General features: G+C 30.3%; 1 protein-coding gene, 1 long non-coding RNA gene and 1 pseudogene across 3 annotated transcripts; 2 read left to right on the top strand and 1 right to left on the bottom strand.

Annotated features, from left to right (window-relative positions):
- The first annotated feature begins 411 nt into the window (after positions 1 to 411).
- On the top strand, positions 412 to 5,923 carry LOC141527608 (xaa-Pro aminopeptidase 3-like; annotated as a pseudogene).
- A 6,866-nt stretch (positions 5,924 to 12,789) lies between these two features.
- Positions 12,790 to 14,051, bottom strand: LOC141526994 (uncharacterized). 2 transcript variants are annotated; one of them, XR_012479117.1, is made up of 5 exons: positions 14,034 to 14,051; positions 13,832 to 13,928; positions 13,341 to 13,765; positions 13,134 to 13,278; positions 12,790 to 13,048 (listed from the first exon to the last, which is right to left on the bottom strand). It is a non-coding gene; the product is annotated as an uncharacterized LOC141526994 (long non-coding RNA). The 2 variants fall into 2 exon arrangements; XR_012479116.1 differs by lacking the exon at positions 14,034 to 14,051 and having other exon boundaries at positions 13,832 to 13,945.
- A 3,697-nt stretch (positions 14,052 to 17,748) lies between these two features.
- On the top strand, positions 17,749 to 19,710 carry LOC141527607 (uncharacterized). Its single transcript, XM_074243175.1, has 3 exons — positions 17,749 to 18,530; positions 18,770 to 19,354; positions 19,529 to 19,710. Exons 2-3 carry the CDS (start codon positions 18,976 to 18,978, stop codon positions 19,708 to 19,710), a joined length of 561 nt encoding a protein of 186 aa, XP_074099276.1. The 5' UTR covers positions 17,749 to 18,530; positions 18,770 to 18,975.
- The last annotated feature ends 295 nt before the right edge of the window (positions 19,711 to 20,005 follow it).

Genomic DNA, 20,005 nt, shown 5'->3' with positions numbered 1-20,005 from the left:
TATTGTGATTATTGGTGATGTTGGAAATAATTGTTCATACTTTTATTTTTATTAAACAATAATTACATATTATTTCAATTAACGTCATTTATAAATTATGAAATTTTTATGATACTAAAATCAGCAGACATCTGATAATTTTTGAGATTATTATAACAAATCAATGATGATAGAAAAAAAATATTCTTAAAAATTCTCACTGATAATTTTTCTTAATTTCTATATGTGGAATTTTGTTACTAAATTTTTTTATAATAATCTAATTGTTATAAAAATCTAAAAAATTAAAAGTCTGCTAATTTTAGTAACATAAATTTTTATATTAATAAAAAAGAAGTAAAATACTGATAAATTTTTTTTTCAACAGGAATACAGCAGCTAGTTGATAATTATTCAACAATAATATCATAAAACTCAATCACCCGAAACCCATCATGCGATTATCATCACACACAGTTGTACGGCCAACCAACCTCACAAACACATCCTCACCTTGTAAAACCCGGTGAATTGGTACCTGGAATAAAGTTAGATGAGCTCAAAATCCGTAGAACAAAATTAGCGGATTATATTATAAAAATTTCTCTCCAAAAGATGTAGACTCTCATATTGTAATAATACCATCCGCGAGCAAAGTTTACATGTCCGACAAGATTCCCTACGTCTTTCGCCAGAACTCAGATTTCTTGTATTTCACGGGCTGTCAGGAACCCGACAGCGTCTTGTTGATGACAATTGACAGTGATAAGGTGTTATGTACCCTGTTTGTGCAAAAGAAAGATCCCAAGTCTGAGCTGTGGGATGGATCGCGAACTGGAAGTGAGGCTGCTGCTGAAATGTTCGGAGTTGATCAGTCGCTGCCGGCTTCAGACTTTGATTCTTACTTGAGTTCAATGGTTAATAAGTACAAGTCTAATGCATCAATCTGGTATGATAACCATGACATTATTCACAATGAATTTCATAAAAAAATATCTACGTTAGGAATACTAGCAAGTACGGGTCGATGTCGGCTGCCCTCGACGTCGATCAAGAATATTTTTCATCAAATTCGCTTGATCAAGTCACCGGCTGAGATTGAGTTGATGCAGAAGAGTTGTGATATCGCGTCGGAAGCTATTACAAAGACAATAAAAGTCTCCAAAGCTGGTATGACAGAGCATCAATTGTTTGCTACGGTGGATTACGAATGTCGGATGAATGGAGCCGAATTTTTGGCATATCCTCCAGTTATTGCTGGCGATAGAAATGCTAATGTTATTCATTATATTACTAATAATCAAATTTTAAATAATGGCGATATGGTTTTAATGGATGCTGGTTTGTATTTTTTTATTTCATTTCAACATAATTTTCCTTGTTCACTAATTGTTATGTTATATATTTTAGGATGTGAGTATCATGGATATTCATCAGACATAACAAGAACTTGGCCTGTCAGCGGTACCTTTAATCCTCAACAGAAAATTTTATATGAAATAGTTCTCGAAGTACAAAAATCACTTATCAATAAATTGAAAAACCTTCCAACCTTGGATAAATTATTTTATGACATGTGCGATTTATTGGGTAAAAGATTGCAAGAGATTGGTTTGATACCTAAGAATTTCTCACATGATAAATTAGTATCCACTGCTTTTACTTATTGTCCGCATCATGTAAGTCATTATTTGGGAATGGACGTTCATGATACTAGGAAAATTCCACGGAGTATTAGAACGCAGCCTGGAATGATTGTCACCGTTGAACCAGGTAATATATACTTATTAATAATTATAGTTATTACTAGCCGTTACCCGCCCGCTTTGCTGGGCGTATGATATGGTCGTATTCTTAAATCTAGATTTGAAATTTGGTAAGATTATTTCTTTTACAACGTAGATATCAGCTACAAAATTTATAGACACTATCAATTGTAAATGAATTAATTTCGAAAATCACCTAAGGTAAGAGCCCCAGTACCCGCTCACTCCATGTATTTGTATATCTATATTCGCAAATATACATGTACTGGTACATGAACAGGTACTGGGTCTCTTACTTTACTAAGAGGATTTATGATCCACTTTAATTAACAAAGTTCTCCTACTTTTTTACTTCATTTCAAACGCTAACTCTTGATTCTCTACAAATATCCTGTCGAAAATTATTGTCAAAAATTCTAATTTTTCATTGTTAGCACCCCCGCAATCTTTTTTTAGCGTTCAATTTCGCATAGTTCATGTTTAGCTGTTCTTTCCACAGCAAAAGAAACATTCCTGCCGAATTTCAAGCTTATAGGAATTACAGTTTGAAAATATTAATTTTCCATTATTTACGCCCCCGCAATCCCCTTTAGGATTGGAATTTCGTAAAATTTGTTCTTAGTTGACTTCTACATGACAAAAGAAATATTTCTATCGAGTTTCGAGAATGTAGGAGCTGTAGTTTGGAAATATCAATTTTTCATTGTTTACGCCCCCACAATTCTCTTTAGAGCCGGAATTTCGTGAAACCTTAGCTGATCTCTACTTAACGAAAGAAATATTCCTGCCAAATTTTAAGTCTTTAGGCCTTATAGTTCCAGAGATATGGTGATGAGTCACTATATACATAGAAAATCTTTTATATATGTATAGATTAGGGTGGGTCAAAAAAATCGAATAATTTATTTTTGACTTTATACTCTGAAAAATAGGTTCGTAGACACCTAAAAAGAATTCTCTCCAAGTATAAGCTCTTAATTATAACGGGAAGGTCCTCCGCTTTGCGGGTTTCTATTTTTTTCGAATAATCAGATAAAAAAATTTATATCTCGCTTCCAACTGCTTGGAAAAATATTCCGTGGCATAGATTTTGTGAGAAATTGAATGCTTTACAAAAAAGGTCTCTTATGACTTTTTCAAAAACTCAACCGATTAAAAGATATTCATAGTTGAAGTTTGGCTATTTTAAGGAAAATATTCGTTTTTATTATGAATTTTATAAGTCGATGAAAAAAATTATTTCGGATTGCGGAACTCATGATTTTGTAGGAAATTTACTGCTCTACAAAAATGGTCTCTTATGATTTTTTGATTAAGTGAAGCCGTTACGAGATATTCATCGTCAAACATTAACGAATATCAATATTTCCAGTTTTGATCAATAATTCGATAAATTTTAATTTAAACTATGAGTTTCAGGAAAATTTACATAAATTTGAGTTTCGATCGATAAAGAAATGTTATAAACAATTTTTTTAATATTGTTTTCAGTCTTGAGCTTGTTTGATTGCATTAAAACAAGAAATTAGAGCATTTTTTTCGACATATAGCCAATGATTAGTTTAATTTGAAGTGAATGACATATTTCTTTGTCAAATTTAATATGAAAAGTATTGAATCAAGTGAGAAACAACCAGTATTTAACTTTTTTATAGATAAATTTTTTATTGAATTATCAATTGCAATATAATTGTCTATATTTTTAACATAACAGTACGCTATTACTATAAATAATTTCTTTTATTACAATTTGGGAATGTTTTTGATGTTCTTTGACAACTTGCAATAAGTACTGGAATTGTTCTTCATTTTTGTCAAGCATTGATTATATTCACTGACTAATGCAACAGCTCGCTCTGCTGAATCATTGACAACTTTTAGTTGTTGAAAGTATTCTTTATTTTCGAGATAACTCTCATTAGTAGGCCATAATTCAACATCGACATCAAGAAAGTCATACGGTAGATCGAAGATTTTGAAAAGATTTAATGACTTTTTAGACACAAAGTCACTCAGAGTTCTCTGCGCCAATGAATTCAAATCTTTTTAGCAATTAAAAATCTTTTAGCTTTAGAATCTGTACCTTCACGAGTATTAACAGCTTCAACAATACTTTTTTTTTACTTCTAATGGAACGCCATCGTCAAACAGTGATAAAATGGCAAGTTCATCGCTCAAATACCATAAGTGCGAAATCATTTTTTCACACGTAGCTGAAGAAATCAAAGGATTGATATGTTTGTACTCCAATAAATTTTTCATAAACTGCAAGTCATGATAAGCAGCAGTTGTTGCAGAAGTTGATGAAAACCAAGCTTTTAAATACAATGTGACTATAAAAATACAGAAATGACGAAGACCATGCAATTCTTTCTGAGAGAGTTTGAATTCATCTCTGAATAGATACATTTTCAAACTATAAATGGCCTTAGCCATCCATCTAGCATGATGAACAGCACCAGGACGTTTGAAAGAAATCTTTTCTTGAGGCATTTCTCCAAGGAAAATCAATGATAATTCCATAATTCTTTATCTAACTTATTATAACATTTCTTTATCGATCGAAACTCAAATTTATGTAAATTTTCCTGAAACTCATAGTTTAAATTAAAATTTATCGAATTATTGATCAAAAACTGGAAATATTGATATTCGTTAATGTTTGACGATGAATATCTCGTAACGGCTTCACTTAATCAAAAATCATAAGAGACCATTTTTGTAGAGCAGTAAATTTCCTACAAAATCATGAGTTCCGCAATCCGAAATAATTTTTTTCATCGACTTATAAAATTCATAATAAAAACGAATATTTTCCTTAAAATAGCCAAACTTCAACTATGAATATCTTTTAATCGGTTGAGTTTTTGAAAAAGTCATAAGAGACCTTTTTTGTAAAGCATTCAATTTCTCACAAAATCTATGCCACGGAATATTTTTCCAAGCAGTTGGAAGCGAGATATAAATTTTTTTATCTGATTATTCGAAAAAAATAGAAACCCGCAAAGCGGAGGACCTTCCCGTTATAATTAAGAGCTTATACTTGGAGAGAATTCTTTTTAGGTGTCTACGAACCTATTTTTCAGAGTATAAAATCAAAAATAAATTATTCGATTTTTTTGACCCACCCTAGTATAGATTATTATTATATGAAATATATAATTTTTCTAGGCACCGGAGTACATGTTATCAATCTTTGTGGTGAGACTCATCTGTGATTCAATCCAATTTAGATCATCTGGAGTATCAATGGAGTATATTTTTTTGTTACTTTGAAATCACTTGTTTCCGAAATTTTTTAATCAAAATTCCTTGGTCATTTTCAATTTACTGTAAGTAAAAATATTTTTTAAATTTGTTTTCAAATACATCAATCCTAACCACTATTCTATTTCCATCGCATATTATTAGTGGTACTTAAGTAATAAAACACGTCGAAATATTTAAATTTGTTCATATGCCAATTTATGATACTGAAATTAGCAGACATGTAATAATTCTTATGATTTTTATAATTGAAAAAATTATTTAAAAAAATTAAAAAAAAAAATTGCGCGTCTAGATAATTTGAAAAACTGTAAGTACAATTTTTTTAAATATTTTTGTTTCCACTAATTTATTTCTGAAATAAAACCTTAAATTTGACAGGTGTCTGCTGACTTCAGTATCATATCAATTTATACACCTATTTACGTTGAATTATACAAAATAAAAAGAAAATATATTTCCAAAATTTTTAATATCCTAATTTACAAAGCTACGATTGATTTTGTTAAGTAATGAGTTGACTGTTAATTAATATACAGACATAGTTGGACCACGAATAATACTGTTATATATTATACTGTGAATTTTTAAAATATCAAACAATTATACTTGTGAATAGATTAAGCTCAGTGTCTGATATACCTTCGATTCGTAGTACTTTTAGAGGGGAATAGTTATGAATTAAAGTTAGAACTATCTTAGGTTACGCTGAGAGTACAAGCGATCTGAGCAGCAACACTACTTCCACGACAAGATAGTTTAACTTAATTTGAAATAATTCATTCAAAAATTATGAATAAAAAAATTTAATAGATATTTATTGATGTTCTTTCTTTTCAGAGAGAAATATTGCTGTTGAAATCTGGTGTTCAAAAACTAGTATGCTGTACACTCACCAAGGAAATATGTTATATACCTACCGAACTCTGGATATATTAATCTAATAATTTGTCAAGCAAATGTGCCATCATTGAATTTTAATTATTTGTAAGTACACTATATCTCTACGATAGTAAAGTGATTAAAAAAATTATCATTTTTTTGTTTTTATTTTACATGTTTACATGGGTTTGATATATTCATGATAATATTAATTAATTATTTATGTTAATTATTTTTTTATATTACAGGTTATTTATTGTTGACCGTAGCTCATTTATATCAATCATGAAGAGTACAAGTGTGTTGTGGCACCAATTTCAACTTAAGAATCTAATTTTACGATTCATAGTTTATAATATCGATACTGATTTGCATGGTAAGTCTTGCATTTTAATATTAATCCATATAAATCCGAGTATATCAAATTTTGGATTACACATGTTGAAATTCAACTTTAATTCTCACTTAGAGATTATGGGCCAGTTTTTCAAATGATGTGTTTTATTCAAATCAATTTTTTTCGTTTGTTTTTATTTGGTTAACATAGGAAAAGACTGTGTTTTAACAAAAAATATCGTTTGAAAAACTGGCCCTAAATTTTAAACTATTGTACCTCAAAATGAAGTTAATTATCTAAGGTAATATATCAGTAAAATGATTTAAATTTATCATAAGTCAATAAGTTCATTTTCAATTAAAATTTTACGGCTTATTTAGTTAACGATGTCAACTTATAGATGCAGTGCAGCCGATCGTGGGTAAAAAGAGCCCGACTTTGGGGACACTCATCTGAGCATATTGAAAATGGCATAGTGGGGGATCACTTTACCCACGATCTGACCGCATTGCTTAGATGTTCAATATCAATTTGTTATCAATGACATCAAACGTATAGATCAGTAAATAAAAATTATTTTAGTTTATTAATAATTTATTTCTAATTTTGCGAACATATTCAATTCAATTAATATACTGATTAAAATAATTTTACAACATATATGCGTATCATATATACATAACTTTGCGCTATGTCCTAGTATATGCTTATGGACAAATGACAAACGACGATTGTCTCTTTAATACTTATTGCAATAAGTTCTCTGTGATTTGGTTTCAAGTATAAAAAAAATAATTTCATTGTTTTAATCCACAAAGTAGAATTTTTTTTTTTAATTAAATGAATTATTTTTATTTTCAATATTCCATTTTTAAATTTTAGTTGAAACAATAATTATTATGAATTAATGTATACGTCTTATTAAGTAAGTGATATTAACCTCTTGGATATCAGTCATTTAATTACTAATTATTTTTTTTTCTTTAGGATATCCTGTCAAGTATATTTGCATAATGCCAGCGGTATCAGCAGTGTCTGTTCATTTAGCAGTTAATGCATTAAAAAAATACATAAAGTATTTTCAAACAGAGAAATTACCAGAACACAGCTCGAGAGTATGGCAAGATATTTCGGATGAACTAAAAGGATTATGGAAGGTCCCGGCTGTAAGGGTTAATGTACGACAGGATAGAAGAAAAATCTTAACACTTGCTCGAGAAGAATGCGGAATTTTTATTGGTGGTGAAGAAAATATTTCCCCTACTGTGAATGATTCAACTTCTAGTCAGGATAACTCTACTAAATATGATTTAAATGATGATAATATTAGTAATGATGATGATGATGAAAAGAAAGATAATCTTGAACCTAGTGAAAGTGACGACGATGATAAGCGTGAAGATTTCCATGTAACAATTACCAGAGAGCTATGGAACGACATGAAATGTCAAAAACCATTAGTTTATAAAGGACGCAAGTACTATGGTTTTGAACCTGGCGTATGGACAAATATTGTTTCACTTGCTTTTTGGGAACAATACCGTATTAAGTGTGCTTTTGTATTTAAAAATGGCAAAATCAATAAGACTGGTGTTAATTATGCAGTCATGAATGGACGATGCAATGATAAATCTTGTCGTAATTCTGTTCGTGGGATAATTAAAGATCCTCCTTCCGAAGAAGGGCCAGTTGTTATTATCCTGAAATGTCGAGATACACGTTTTTCTAAGCATGCTGATGTGGCACGTCCTCTTAATGGTAAAAAACGGAAGGAAGTTCAACAAAAACTATTGCGATTTGGCGTTTTGGGTTGGAGAAAAGAAGAAGCTAGAAATATTTTAAAACCTGGAGATACTGGATCACCTTTTTTATATAACTCGGGTACACTTCACCAAGCTAAAAAAGAAGCTGCTGATAAAGAACTTGGAATTCATCCTGACGATTCAAGAGACATGATATTAGCCATACGCAAGATGAATCAAGATCCACTGTATATGAATTCTATTTTATGGATCGGTGATTCGCCATTCTTTGTATTCTATGCAACTCCTACACAATTCCATACTTATGCAGAATATTTGCGTATTACTAAGCTATATTCAGAAATAGGTATTGACGCATCTGGTGGTGTAGTTCAAAGATTAACAGAATCTCGCGATAAGAAAACCGGCCACGTATTTTTGTACCAAATTGTTATCAATTTTGATGGTAATTCAATTCCAGTTTATCAAATGTTATCTGAAAAGCATAGTGCAAGATTTATTTCATTTTGGCTGTCTGAATGGGTCGAACAAGCTGGATTACCACAACAAGCAGTCTCTGACGGATCTCGAGCTCTTTTAAATGCAATGTCATTAGCATTTAATGGTAAATCTCTGAAGGAATACATAAACTTTGTTTTTGAAAATTTAATTACCAATACTAATTTACGACCACGTACTTTTATAAGATTAGACACAGCACACTTTATACACGCAGTTAGCAGATGGAAATGTTTTCAGTCTGTGCTCCATAAAATCGTTAAATCTTTTTTTTTTATATTGTGTAGCTCTGATGATTGATTGTAACCAACTATCTGTATTAGAAGAAATTTTTATACTGACATTAATAGTATGTAGTACAGAATTTGAAGATTCTATTATAGCTATGGGTGACCGTATGATTACTGCAGAAGAAGCTAGAAAAAATTTAGAAGAAGTTGTAACAGGGTAAAATTACCCTTAATCGATAAGTCACCGAATATCGATAATTATTCGACATAGCACTGGCGCGTCTCGATCTTCGGGCCTAAAGGGAGAATAGGAGGGGTGAGTTTGGGTTAAAATAGGTGAGCCGTGCAGCGGAACAGGGAGAAGTAGTGTGACCGCCAGACTGAGTGCCACGGAAATCGAAAAGGACCGTTCCCGAGAGTAGTGACGAGACGAAGGAAGCCAACTACAACTAGGACTTCATCCTCAACGAGTGAGTTAGACCATCGTTTTGTTCGTCAAGGTGTCAATTATTGCTCTGTGGAAAGGAAGTGGACCGCGGTTTATCCAATGCCCAGTTACTTCTCCTAATTGTTTATCAATTGGATCGTTGATCGACGAAAATTTTATTCAATAAATAAATCGTGGAACATTTGCTAGTTTTTGGATTAGTGATTTTCATGGGGGTTTATACCCGAGGATCACTTGATCGACCTTGCGGGGAAATTTTTAATATCTAAAAGTTTTCAATCAATTAACTAACATCTAAGAAAATTTATTTAATTAATTTTTCAATAATTAACTGAGTAAAATTGATTAACTTTTGTCTTGAGAAAAATAGATAAAATTTTTTGTTCGTGAAATTTTCGTCAAGCGTCAGTTTTGTGTCGTATAAATTCCAATACCCAAGGTCAAGCAAGACTTGATTAGCGAATGTTCTAGCAAATGAATTTGACTATTTCGACCTGTGTCGAATTTTTATAATTGATAAAACAATCAGAAAATTGTTGATAATATTTTATATTAAGAATTAATTACTAAGAATGTTTTATATTAAGAAAATTATTAATTGAGAGTATTATAGAGTAGAAAATTATTAAGAATGTTATAGTAAGAATTTATTATTGAAAAACAATACCGATCGAAAAATGTATTAAGAAGGTTATATTAGGAATTTTTATCGAAATTATTATATTATAAAATTATTTTTTTGACACGTGTGAATTAAGTAAATTTTGGGGATTAGGTCCGTGAAGGAATTAGATTAAAATTAATGACACTTGATAATTGTCGGCGTGGATGTTAAGTCCAAGAAATCAGTTAAGTGAGTAGGATTGTCATAGTAAAAGTTTAATCAGAATTAGTTAATTAAACTTATGTTAATAATTTTGAAGTGATTGAAGGATTTATATTGTGATTAAGTTCATTCAAGGCATTAAGACCTTTTGTTCTAAATAAGTATTGTTATATTCTTAAGACCATGACAATAAGTTACTGAAGAATTTTAATCCATTTAAAATTTTAACGGAATTAAAATTAACAATTGGAATTGAGAATTGGTTGAAAATTGAATATTGGTTGTCGTTTTATTAATTTACCAATGATTGAATAATTTAATTTAAATATTTTATCAAAAAAAAAAATAATTATTTAAGCGAAGTGTGGGTTATGTGTGTGAAGAATTGAACGGGTTATGCGTGATAGAGAGTGTTAATAGTGTTAAGTTCGGTAGTCCTGTGGACTTAATTTTAAGTTGTAAAGTGTGGAGTTAGTTTTGGTCGTCCGGTGGACGTTAAATTTTAAGTTTAGTTCTAAGACAGGTGTGGGAGACCGTTTGTTCGAAAAAGCCCAATTAGTTCTAAGACAGGTGTGGGAGACCGTTTGTTCGAAAAAGCCCGTCTAGTCATCGTATCGTCAATTGGAGGTTCGTTTGTAAATATCGTTTATTTCGCAGTTATTCTCCGCTTCGTTAGATTATAAGTGTGTGTGTGAGCGCTTAAAATTGTTAAGTTTGTTAAATTTTTATTGTTAATAAAACTGATCAGATTGTTAATTGAAATTTTATTATTTAACAGCACCTTCCTCCACTCTCTCTACCCTATGATAAGTTTTCTCAGCTCTGGACCGGTTCCAGGAACCGTGATTAATAATCCTGGTGGCGCCCTGGTAATTTTTATTGTTGTTAGTTTTGTTTAGTTAAATTTAAAATTGATTAGGGGCCAACCTGAGCAGGTAAAACTGTTACAAAGTAATTGCAAAGCGGAATCCTGATCTTACTATTATCGATTCTGTTGAAATTGATCCCGAAAAAACGATTATATTTGAAGAATTATTATCGAAAGCTGTTGACAACAATAGATGGTCAGTATCCCTTTTAGAATGGATTGAGAGTCTTTGCAGAAAGGTCAACACTGTAATCTTTATTGGTCAGAAGTTAAACACTCATTATGTCCCAGACCTGTACTCTAATCTTATTGACAAAATCAAAGATTTTCCACTTTGGACAAATGTATGTACACCTGATACAATGTCACGACCAACATCTGGTTATGTAGAGGCGGATTTTAAGAACTTGAAAATGAATTTAAAAAAAAAAAAGTAAAACTACCTACAACTGTAAACAAATTCTTAAAATTACACATTGCTGATATTCTAGGTGGTGTCAATATATTTCGATCAAAACTGACTAAATTTGTGGTCAATAACGATGAAGAGCAGAAAAAACCTAAAGAAGAGAACTTGTATGAAAATTGGAAAGGGTTAGGAAAGAGCGAGACTAACCGAGATCATGATTGGGTACCGGATTATGTAAATGCATCGAACCAGGAGGATCAAAATGATTTATTCACCATGCCGGAGAATCATACTGAATTTTCTGATAATATAAATGTATCAAAAGACAAAAATGACCAAAATAACTCTGTGACTACGTCTGAGAATCATAATGATCACAATTATAGTGCAAGTTTTAAAGAGGATAACAAGGATCTTAATATAAATATTAGTCCTATTAACGTAGAAGATAATATTAGTTTTGATGTAGAACGATCAACAATTGACTGTAAAACAATGAGCATTACATCCTCAGATACTATAGATGATAATATTTTAAATTTATCATCATCCATGAACTTTTCCGATGAAAATGATCCTAGTAAATTAAATAGTTCACATGAAGTACAAAATAATGAGAATAAAATTACTCGAGAATTTTTGACATTGAAACCAGATAGTGATCCTTTATCTCTTGCTTTGGAAAATATGATGAAACAAAAATCTATAAATAAAAAAGTTGGTCATTATTTCAAAAGTTGTCCAGAAGCTGCATTATTAAACAATTTAGTGGATGAGAAAAAATCTAAATGTATCAAGAAACGCAAGGACTTTCTATTATGTAATGGTAATAAAACCGGTCCGGTTGAATTTGAAGGAAAGAAGTGGACAGCATTGAATACTTGTCCCTTTGACACTATATCTCAAATTATATTTACCGTTGCAATAGATAATACTCATTATCATAATTTCATAACTAATTCGAATCTTTCAATATTTAAATTTTTAAAACACTTTATAAAAACCGGAGCAACGAAAGAAGTATATCAACATTGTATGTCTATCTTAAATCCTATTTATGCTGAAAATGAATTCAAAGAGGATGTTACGAAAATCATGATTGCTCCAAGGATTAATTGTACGGACAATATTATCAAGCTCTGGAAGATATTATTTGAAGATGCACCCAGCGTTATTGAATCAACAGTGTGTTCAAGTAGTTTGTGTCAAGTTTTTACACGAGCTCTTCCAGTTGTTAGTGCCAATCATTCGATAATTTCTCGACAAGGCTTTACTGCTCTTGAAAAGGCTCTGCAGTTCTATCATAAAATTTACAACGTCCGTTGCCGATTTTGCAACAAAGCTATAGCAACTCGTTTTACTGTTCCGAAAGAATATCTATTTATAGAATTAGATATACGTGACAATAGCACTACAAAGAAAGTAAAAATGTGTAGGTTGAGTGACCTTCCTATTCATTTGAACCTGAAACTTAACAGTGATGATGGATCTGAAATAAATCTACGCTATCGGTAAATTTATTGCTTTTTATAACATTTGTATTTTATGGACACTGGTATAACTAATTCATTACAAATTTATCAATTTTCAGATTATCTGGAGTAGCAGCGTATGTAACGGGTCACTACTTTGCTTACTGCCGACGATTAGGAGGTAATTGGGTTACTTACAATGATATGTCTGCAAAACCTGAATCAGCGCCTGCTCATGTTGATGTTCAACATCATTAATTTTACATCACTAATTTTTCTTAAATCACCAGCGCTCGTAAGGAACTAAGGATTTTTAGAAAATACAATTAAACTTAATTGTTTTGTACAGATAAATTTTTTTTTCCATAAAGAAGAAATGAGTATACACCTTGATTAAAATTAGTTACACATTTTCCTTTTATATCTAATTCATTCATCAGTTTCCATCTCTTGAGTCTCTTCAGGATTTTCCGCGTCAGCTTCCTCACTCGGGACTGGCTTAACCAATCTTCTTGACCTAAATATTTCATTGCCTAAAAATCAATCGTGAGAATTAGTATTTTGTTCAAAAGTAATTTAAAATGAAAATACTTACCATTAAAAATTTCCGTCAGGTCCCAGATTTTGAAATTGTGAGATTTGTGGTCACCACCGACAGCGATAGTGAACGGACTGTTTGGAGATAAATGAAGACACTGAATGGCTCCAGATTAGTTTCTGTTTCCCACACGGGTTCCAATAACTGTGGACTCAATGCGTCCCATACTTTAACTACTCCATCATCAGATGCGGATACTAAAAATCCTGCACACGAAGAACTGAGCGATAGACCAGTTATTTCTTTATCGTGACCTTTTATTTCCCTCAAGTGCTGTCCTTGCCGAATGTCACTGAATTACAATACTTACAAAGAAATAACTGGGTTCAAAATGATTCCACAAAACACGTTCAACTTCTCCTGTAGTTTCCCACGTTTTGAATGTATCGCTCGTTCGACAGTCAATAAATAATTTCGCGGTTCTAAAAATAATTATTTTCATTATTTATTTACCTTTAAAAAATATATTTGTTAAATTAAATATTTACTTGTCTTCAGATCCAGCGAGTAACATATAAGATTTCTTCGGATGCCACTGAAGTGCTCCAACTTGTTCGTTAAACTACCTACAATAGATCGCTGAAACTGACGGTTTTTATTTTTGAGCAGGAGTAATAATATAATTAATGATTAATTAATAAATAGTATTAAATATTTTTGAGTATAATAATAATAACATGGATATATAACCTTAAAATTAAACTATAAACATTAGGGTGAACATGAAATTGTCGTAATGAGGATTCATGTAAACACAGCTATTAGTGGATTCAACGACCACCGATGACGTCATAGTGCAACAATTTGCATGCAAATAGTTTTTTCTTATTAATTATTAGAAATATTGCAAAATTATAATTTTTTTCTTTTAATCAATAGAGCAAATTGAGAACAATTCTTTGAACAAAAAAAATTTTGAAAAAAGTGGATATTTTATGTTTTATAGTAAAATTAAATTTTTTAAAAATTAATAAAAAATTAACTAATAGTAATAAGAGTGGGGCAATTACGGATTCTAATAGAGCATTTAAAGAGCAATTGATTGGCATATGGTTTAATTGAAAAAAAAATTATTCTACGCTAACTTCCTTCCGGTCGAATAACTTGTTTTAAATTTCCTTGTTGTCACTGTGATTGAAAAAAAACCGGCTTAAACATAAAATTGACGCATGCGCAACACATGTATTTTTGAATAATTATTCAGCTAAGTAAAAATTAATAATTAAAGAAAAAACAGACACTTTAACGATAGAACAAACGTTAATAATGGAAGAACAAACGTTAATTAATAATGAAAGGCTCATTAAAACATAAAAAACTTGTAATTAGCAAATAGGGGGCTAATTTAAAAGTGCATTTTTATTTAATTTTTTATAAATAAACAATTAGCGAACAAACAATTATTTATGGCGAACAATAAGGAACAAACAACGAACTAATGGTATGTGAGAATGAAAATTAAAAAATTCGAAAAAAAAAATTTTTGGGGTGCTAAGTTTGGTGAGCCTGACAAGATTGATTACTATCCATGACGGTGGGTGATTAAGTTGCGCGGGAAAACGATAGATGGCGATAAGAGTATCATACCGGAGCCGTAAATCATTTGAATACGAAGCGTAATAAATAATAGTTTTAAAAAATTAAAAAAAACGCTTTTTATAGAAAACCAAACTAAAAAAGAGCCATTCGGCAGCCGAAATGGAAGTAGATTTCATTTTATCACTTATTAATCAAAAATACAATTAGATTAAAGTATGATGTATATTGTAATCATTGTAATCAAAGTTTACACAGTTATTATATAAAATTCAATCTCATCGAAACTAGATTTTTACAAGACTAGGTAAAAACAATAACTTTTCGATATTTGGAAATCGTTAATTTTCTATGAAATCTACTAAAACGAGTGCAACAGCAAATTTCATATTTGGCATAGCGGAATAGGACTTAATTTTAAGACTACACATATGATTTGATACTCAAATTAAAGCTTATTTAAAGCACTTTCAAATGCAGTTTACAGAGATTCAATAAGTTATTCCATTCAGAAGTTATTCGAGTTAGAAAGTGAAGAAATATGAATTTTTATGATTTTGAAAATTTTGAAATCTTGGCATTTCTAAATTACTTGACCGATTAAGCTCATCTTCGAACTTAACTTCGGTATCTATCTGTAGAATAAGTATGTTGAGTTTGGTAAAGATCCGTTGTAAATTGGGGACGCTATCGTCGTGACAAGTTGCGTTATATCGTATATATATATATATATATATATATATATATATATATATAAACTTTTGAACCATATGTATTTTCTGACTCAGCTCGTCGAGTTAAGTCGGAATATAGCAAAATTTTTCAAAAGTTCCGTCATGAGAACCAATGCAATAGTTAGATTTCTATGAAATCTTCTAAAAATAGAAAATAAATTTAAATTAATAATAGTGTGAATAAAAAAAGAATTATTTCATTTTAAAAAAAGCGTGGGGTGCTTTTTAAGATATTATCAAAATGATAATTGTTCTACTCATATCTGTCAATAAAATATTTATAACTATTGACACCATGCACCCCACGCTTTTTTCAAAATGAAATAATTTTTTTTTTATTCACACTATTATTAATTTATATTTATTAAAATTTTTAATACTATTCTTAATTTAAATTTATTTTCTATTTTTTAGTTTAGGTTTTTATAAAAAGCGTGTTTTTTAGTTTTTTAAAACTATTGTTTATTTTTTACTTTTTAGTTTGGTTTATTTATAGAAGCGTGATTATTTAGTTTTTTTAAACTATTTGTTTTGTTGAATTAAAAATTCTCTTTGGTGTTCGAAAATTCGTTAATATTAACAAACATATAGGTGAAGCTGATAAAAAGCGTGTAAAATAGAAAAGGAACAAAATACTATCCGTAAGAATGATAGAAAAGACTGCAAAGCAACGAGAAAATTATGCGCCCGTTTAAATTCGTACGGGTGAGTTTAATACCGTTAGAGATAACAATAATAATAATCAGCTGGCTAAGGCACTTATTATTAAAAATAATTAATTATGAATGGAAGATTGAGAAAAAAAATTATTTTATTAATAAATAAACCTAACTATCAACAAACTGAACGCCCGTTTAATTTTGTACGAGTGAACTTGAAATTGTTAGGATTAAAAATGATGATCATCAGATGACTGAGGGGATTATTGATAAAATGATTAATTATATAATAAAAATTGAAAGAAACATATAATTTTCTTAATAATTAGAAGTAATTATCAGTAAACTGCCCACCCGTTTAATTTCGCACGGGTCGACTTTACATTCGTAGCAATAATAATAGCAATGAACAGTTGATTCAGGGCATTGTTATTAAAAATGATTTATTTTATAATAAAAATTATAAAAAAAAAATAATTTTGTTAATAATTAGACCTAATACCCAACAAACTGCCCGCCCGTTTAATTTTGCACGGGTGCACTTGAAATTGTTAGATATGAAACTAATATTAATCAGCTGACGTAGGGGATTGTTAATAAAAATGATTAATTATGTAATAAAAATTAAAAAAAAATTTTTTTTATCAACAATTAGACCTATTTATCAGCAAATTTTCCGCCCTTTCAATTTCACCCGGGTGATCTTGAACTTGTTAGGAATGAAAATAATAATAATCATCGTTCATTTTGAATTTGCTATTACATATTCTCTTAAAAAATAAACAATTTATATATATATATATTAGGGTGGGTCAAAAAAATCGAATAATTTATTTTTGACTTTATACTCTGAAAAATAGGTTCGTAGACACCTAAAAAGAATTCTCTCCAAGTATAAGCTCTTAATTATAACGGGAAGGTCCTCCGCTTTGCGGGTTTCTATTTTTTTCGAATAATCAGATAAAAAAATTTATATCTCGCTTCCAACTGCTTGGAAAAATATTCCGTGGCATAGATTTTGTGAGAAATTGAATGCTTTACAAAAAGGTCTCTTATGACTTTTTCAAAAACTCAACCGATTAAAAGATATTCATAGTTGAAGTTTGGCTATTTTAAGGAAAATATTCGTTTTTATTATGAATTTTATAAGTCGATGAAAAAAAATTATTTCGGATTGCGGAACTCATGATTTTGTAGGAAATTTACTGCTCTACAAAAATGGTCTCTTATGATTTTTTGATTAAGTGAAGCCGTTACGAGATATTCATCGTCAAACATTAACGAATATCAATATTTCCAGTTTTTGATCAATAATTCGATAAATTTTAATTTAAACTATGAGTTTCAGGAAAATTTACATAAATTTAAATTTCTATCATAAAAGTCACTCCTACAGGAGTTATTTGTTCAAAAATTCACTAAGAAGTTTTTGTTCTAATGATATTTTTTGTAAGCTTTATTTGTAATAATTTCAAATGTCAATTGCATTGGCATTTCATATTATTACGGTTGTTTAGTATGTATTTTCAAATTTTATTCTACCAATTATACATAAATTTTTTTGTGAGAGAGGCTTTTTGTTCTGAATTACATTACTTCTTCTGTTGGTACTCTAACGCTAGCGCCACCTATGTTGTTTTTCTTAACTATCTTCGTTGTCTACTTTTTTATCAGTACATTTTCAGTGCTCCAAAAACTCATCATTTCGTATACATGATAATAACAATTTTTTCGAAATAAGTCATTTTCTCATTATATAAATTCATTTATTATCAATAATTCTACAATGAATAAAGAAATACGTTTAATCGGTATACCTGTGCAAAAACTCACTGACCGTAAGTTACCAAAAGTGAAAGAGGTTATGAGAGTGTTTTTCTATCAACTTAAAGTTTTAAAGTTTTCAATCAAACAAAGTGCAAAAAATTCAGCTGACAAGGTTATTGAATTGTGGAAAATAAATCAGATCCCTACGAGTGAAGCTCCTAATGTAGTCAAAAAAATTCTCCGTTTTCATAGTGAGTGGTTGAAATTACAAAAAGATTTTAATAAGAAAAGTGATAAGGTAAAGGAAAAGGAGTTTCAGACTGATCTTGAACAATTATTCGACATTGTAAGTAAAAATTTCCTAAAAGGGGTGGATGATAACATTAGGAAGTTGTATTTGGATCAAAAATTCTGTACACACAAAGAGATTCTTTCGAATATTGTACCTGCGTCAAACTCAACTACAGATATGATGGAAATCGATGAAAGCAGTAAGTATCTGAGATAAATAATTGTTATAAATTCAGGTAGGAGTGTAAAACTTCCTTTATATTTATTATAAACAATGAGAATATCATTTTTCTACTTTACTTGCATTATAAATATCAGTATTCCTACGTATGACATTTGACTCGACGGTTTCTGGTACTCATGTTTAATTGCTTCTCATCATAATGAATAAGTGTTGGAAATTTTGTCTGTTTAATTTAAAAATGAACTCTTATTACAGACTTGAATCAGCCGTCTACCAGTCATGGGATTGTTTTAAGTGGAAAATCATAATCATTCTCGACGCATACATTAAGTGGAACTACAAATTCTGGATCTGATTTGGAGTATGAACCCCCAATTCCGACAAAACGAGCAAAAATAAATGTCTTAACTCCTGAAGTCGTTTCTGCACTTGACAGAGCTAATGTCAGCAGTAGAAACGCGATGTTCATTATTGCTCCGGTTTTATCAGCTGTTGGTATAAAAATTGAAGATACAACGCTCAGCTATAGGTCCATCCAACGAGCTCGTATGGTTCAAAGAAAAGACATTGCTCAAGGATTAAAAGACAATTTTAAAACACACGATAAATACGTAGTGCATTGGGATGGTAAAATGCTAAATGATCTAATTGAATCCAAATCTGTGGAACGACTACCGGTTCTTTTAACTGCGTATGGTACTGAACAATTACTTGGAGTTCCAATAATGAATTCTGGGACGGCAGTTAATCAAACATCCGCCATTTTATCAACATTGAGTGAATGGGGTATTATTAAGTATGTCAAGGCGATGTGTTTTGACACTACGGCTGTTAATACAGGTAATCAATCAATTACAAAAATATTTTATTGTTGTCATTCTAGTTTAATTTCTATTTCTTACTGAATTTTACTATCAAAATGTATTAATCGTTTACTCGTTTGGATTTGAAATATAACCATTGATTTTTCTTAAATACTAAATTTAACGATAGTCATTTATTATTGTTCTACAGGAATTCACAACGGTACATGTAAGGAAATTGAAAAGATTTTGGGAAGAGAGTTGATCTGGTTATCATGTCGTCATCACATTTTTGAGATCGTATTAAGGGGCGCATTTGAAGTATTTTGGCCTGTGTCATCTGGGCCAAATGTACAGATGTTTGGAAGGTTTAAAAATTTTGGGATGATATAGATATAACTAATTATAAATCTGGTGTTGAAGATGCTGTTGTTGCTGATATCATTTCGAATAAAAAAGATGAAATCTCTAGTTTTATTACGAAATCTTTACAGGTATGATTTAACTGTGATTTAAATTATAAAAATTTCGTTATTTTTGACAAATTTTTTATTTTTGATAGTTACTACAACCCCGAGATGATTATAAAGAATTATTGGAATTATCATTGATTTTCCTTGGAGAAATGCCTCAAGAAAAGATTTCTTTCAAACGTCCTGGTGCTGTTCATCATGCTAGATGGATGGCT

This window comes from Cotesia typhae, unplaced genomic scaffold (assembly GCF_013202065.1).
Source record: "Cotesia typhae breed Kobodo isofemale line unplaced genomic scaffold, CoteBio_Ctyphae contig_4, whole genome shotgun sequence".
NCBI lineage: Eukaryota > Metazoa > Arthropoda > Insecta > Hymenoptera > Braconidae > Cotesia > Cotesia typhae.
This window is presented reverse-complemented; position numbering and strand designations above follow the sequence as displayed.